This window comes from Mus pahari, chromosome 8 (genome assembly GCF_900095145.1).
Source record: "Mus pahari chromosome 8, PAHARI_EIJ_v1.1, whole genome shotgun sequence".
NCBI classification, from domain to species: domain Eukaryota; kingdom Metazoa; phylum Chordata; class Mammalia; order Rodentia; family Muridae; genus Mus; species Mus pahari.
Window position 1 is genome coordinate 69,583,884 of NC_034597.1, and position 4,371 is coordinate 69,588,254.

At 47.2% G+C, this 4,371-nt stretch overlaps 1 protein-coding gene across 2 annotated transcripts in view; it reads left to right on the top strand.

The window, feature by feature from the left end:
- Positions 1-1,814, top strand: part of Vwa8 (von Willebrand factor A domain containing 8) — a 322,019-nt gene extending 320,205 nt beyond the window's left edge. For both annotated transcript variants that reach the window (XM_029541466.1, XM_021203139.2), the window contains exon 45: positions 945-1,814. In XM_029541466.1, the coding sequence (XP_029397326.1) occupies positions 945-1,053 (109 nt within the window). In that variant the 3' untranslated portion in view covers positions 1,054-1,814. The remainder of the gene's footprint in view (positions 1-944) is intronic.
- Positions 1,815-4,371: the final 2,557 nt, after the last annotated feature.

The window sequence follows — 4,371 nt, forward strand, 5'->3', positions numbered from 1 at the left end:
TCTCTCTCTCTCTCTCTCTCTCTCTCTCTCTCTCTCGTGTTAGCACTTCACATTTTCTGGAACCTTCCTGTCCTCAGAGCCTCTCTGTCGACATCTCCCCAGCACCCGGGCCAGGCAGACGGCAAGCTCGACAAGCGCTGGCTGAGCTGAAGCAGGCATTTCTTCTTTCTTTCTAGTGAACAGACCCTGCTGGAGTATTCAGGAAAGCACAATAATGGGAAATGGTTCAACCGTTGCTGGCAAAAAGGCATGGTGCAGACTTAGCTGGCCTGCCCCGCACGCCAAATACATGATACTGCACAGAGTGTCTGACTTTTATTAAATGTCATTCCAAAACCAAACTTTGTTGGCACAATGAAAGGCAGCCTTCTTTTCAATACATCTGTGTCTTGCCGTCTTATTGCCTTCAAAGATGGCCTTTTGTTCCAAATGATAAATTGACATTTAAAAAAAAAAAAAAAAACCACCATAAGCCTGTTCAACCTCGGTTTTGTCAAGCAGCAGTTGGGTAATGTATTTCACAGTATGTGGTGGGGAGGAACCAGAGACCCACTTGGGGATTTGGCTGGGTAGCTCGTTGGAGGACTGTTTTCTAAGAAAGGAAAGGCTTTTAAAAGTACAGTGTGAGGCCAGATGCAGGTGAGCTAATTCCAGATGGACCCCTCAGGCACTGTCCCGTCAAGGGACTAGAACATCTCAGGAGGGACAGAACTTGAAATCCATTCATTTTCTCACTGAAAAGCTCTTGGTTTCCCCACCTCTCCCTGATGCTTTCCCAGGCCAGTCATTGCCTAGAGACAGACAATCAAGCTGCAGGTAAGGTCTGAGGGAGTGGAAGCAGCCTTCCCTAGGAACCCATTTGGATGCTGTGGCGGCCAGGCAGGGGCTGGAATGGAGCCTTGATTTGCAATGGTGATTTCCCTCCCTTCCCTTCCCTCTGACAGACTTCAGAGAACGCTGCCAGCTGGCCGGTCCTTCATTGCTATGGACACCAAGAAGATCCCTCAGATTTTACAACAGATCTTCACCTCCACCATGCTGTCCAGTATCTAAGATGCACCCTTCACCATCCCAGGATTGGACGCAAATAGGAGCAGAGAGAATTCCAAAGAGGCAGCAACCAAGCCGACCTGAGGGTGGAAGTGTACTCTGGATGGGTTGGAGGTCTGCAAAGGAAATAGGTTAACCTGCATTTCTTAAAAAGGTCAGGGTTGAAGGGTGCAGGCTCAGGCACTGTAAGGCTTGGCCTAGTTCTAAACCCAAAGGATAAAAATCATCCACTGTTGCCTTAATATGTCATCTGCTGCCAGATACCATACGGCGCCTTTAAGCCCATAGTTTCACCCTCAGGGACAAGTCTGCAAACCCTCCCAACATGTTCCTGTCTACGGTTATTTCTGCTTTCTCTCCAGTGTGTATTGCCCAACAATTAACAATTTTACAGCGTTTAACCTTAACTGGAAAGTATTTGGACAGCAGTATTTATAAGGCATTGGATTCTCTCAATAATCCTATTCTCTTGACAGAAAGGAACCAAACGGTCCTTAGGGTGTTTGCTGTCCCACATGACTTCTATTCAAGCTGCTACCTGAGCTGAAGGATAAAGACATCCTGCCTCAGGCTCCCTGTGCCAGCCCTTTTCAGTTCTCCAGAGTTCCATGTGGAGTACAGTATACTTCGCCAGCCAAATTACAGTGCTGAAAGTAGTGAATGCTTATGTCTGACAAATTACCCAAAATCCAAAACACTGTGTTTGACTGGGTGTTGACTGGAGATTTGTTTTAACTAAAGAAAAGCGTATTTTTTCAGCCCAATTCTCTTGTCTTTCAAAGTCTTTAAAATCACACAATCCGACAGAACTGTCTCTTGAGCCGAGTGCTGGGGCCCCATTATGTGTGTACTTACCTAGTGTAAGCTAGAAAACTGATCTTGTGTTATGTTACCCTAGCCACGTACAGTGTCATCGTACAGGCCCGTAAATTCATTTCATTTGGTTGTAGGACAGAGAAAAGGTTCCCCATCTCTTCTAATACCCCATCCCCTGCTCATCCGCTGTCAAATAAAAGCAGTTGCTTCCCAGTATGGTGTCACCGCCCAGTGAGTGCGTATGGTTTGTATTTCTAGTCACCTGCTTGTTCCGGGTGCCCAATTATCCCAAAATGCGCAAAGTTCCAACTCAATGGGTGCTTTCCAAATGTAATCACATGACTAATTCCCACCACTCCCGTCCGCTGGTAATTCACTGCACTGCAGGAGCATGCTAAATGGTTCTGTTCTCACTGTAAGAGGGACACTTTTTGCTGATAAAGTGCTTAAACTCAGAATACTCATTGCTTTTGCAAGATTCCTGACCATAGACTCTTGATCATTCCCTGAATTCTGAGTATGACTTCACAAATGAAGACACAGAGCCTTAGAGAGATCCAGTCCCAGGCAGGTGGGCAAGGCTGGAGGCCTCGCAGGAGCCCCTCACCCACACTGTGTGTTACTGCTTCTGGCTTCATGGAGGGCTCCCATGCTCCTTCCTTTCTTCTCTTCTTGCAAACTGTCTTTGCTTCAAAGAGCCACCTTCCTCCCTCTTGTCCCCACAAATTCTGTGTGCTTTCAGGCACTCGGAGGTATGGGACTGGGGCATGGGACACTTCTAGGAAGAATCTTGAAACAGCACCTTTCTTCCTGGGTACAGCAGGGAACTGAGGAAACACCCATTAAGGGGCAGCTTAGCCCCAAGGACACTCACTGCCCCTGGCAACCTTTGGAAATAGCAGTCACAAGCAGCTCAAGACGCAGGCCCCCCTGAGTATGCAGAGCCATTCTTTTTAAACATGGAAGGAATGTTTCCCAGTAATTAAGTTTCCCTTTCCTGATTGCCAGACATCCTTTGCAATTGTTATCTGAAAGAGAAAATAGACTTCTGTGCTTTCTTATTTGTAAAGGGGAAGATGGTGCGGGAGGAGAACGCGGCTTTTTTTTTACTTCTTACGCTACCTACAAAGTGTATGTGTTTATTATTAAATGTACTTAATTATAGGCCACTGTGAGCTGTTCCCAGGCTCTCATTAGCACCAGGACATAATAATAACCGCACTGTGTGCCCGTGGGGTGTGCACGGAAAGCCATCTAACCCGAGTCTCTCTTGCAAGCAAATGAAACGCTGAGAAGGTTCATTGTTAGCCGTGAGCAGCCAGGAGGAACGAGCACTGTGAATAGCCGCAGTATGTGATGTATGTTCCCCCTGGAATCCTTTGTGCCCCCAACAAGATGACCTCATCGCAGATGGGGCGGCTTGAGCGCAGCCACAGAGTGGGTCAGAGCGGGAGGATTTGAAGGAGTGTCAGATGTCCGGAATGAATCACTTAATTCTTTACCCCCTTTCTTGGGAACCCTCCGAGGAGGAGAAATTCCTCAGTGCCTGAAGGATTTTCTCTAAACCGACCCTGAGGCTTTGAAGGCCCATTACTGGGTTTCTGAGCACAGCCTGTTCAGAGGTCCCCAAAGGCCAGCACCAAAGTCCACCCCTCCCTGCACCTGGCTGGCTCCCTCCTGGGCCTGCCAGGTCAGCCAACATGAAATTCCTCAGTGGACCCAGCTGAGATGCAGAGAAAGGGAAACAGAAAATGGTTGCTTTATCCTCCATCTGTTATTTGCTTCCTACAAAGGCCGTAGAAGAGAAACCCCCGACTTCTAAGCCAGTCTCCCCTACATAAGCATCCTGTCCTGAAACTGCATCTCTGGAGTGCCACGGTCAAATTTAAAATCCAACTAATACTATATAGAGCAGAAAATACTTAGATGGACAGGGATGTGTAGTCAAGATCTTACCTACTGCCTTGAGCTGCTAACATTTGCTCTGGCGGCATGACTAAAATTCTAATTTTCTACTGGTTGTAGGGAGAATTTATAACTCTAGTTAGAACACTAGTCTGTAGCCAGGCGTGGTGGCGCACACCTTTAATCCCAGCAGAGGCAGGCGGATTTCTGAGTTTGAGGCCAGCCTGGTCTACAAAGTGAGTTCCAAGACAGCCAGAGCTATACAGAGAAACCCTGTCTCGAAAAACCAAAAAAAAAATTTAAAAAAGAACACTTTTCTGTAAAGAAACCTTTAGCCCACAGGTTCTATGACACAAGAAGGATCTTTCCCTCAACAGATAAGGGTTCTGCCTATTGTTTCCAGCTTTGAGACAAAAAGATCAAGGATTGGAAAGCTACTGTAAATGCAAGAGCTGACCCTAGCTGAACAATGCCCATGTGTATGCACACGTGTGCGTGTGCGTATTGAGCTCTGCAAACTCAGCCCGCTCCAGAGGGGTGTACTTGCCTAACACCTCAGATGGAGATGCAGTCTGAGCACTGTCTGAGGCTTTAACCTTC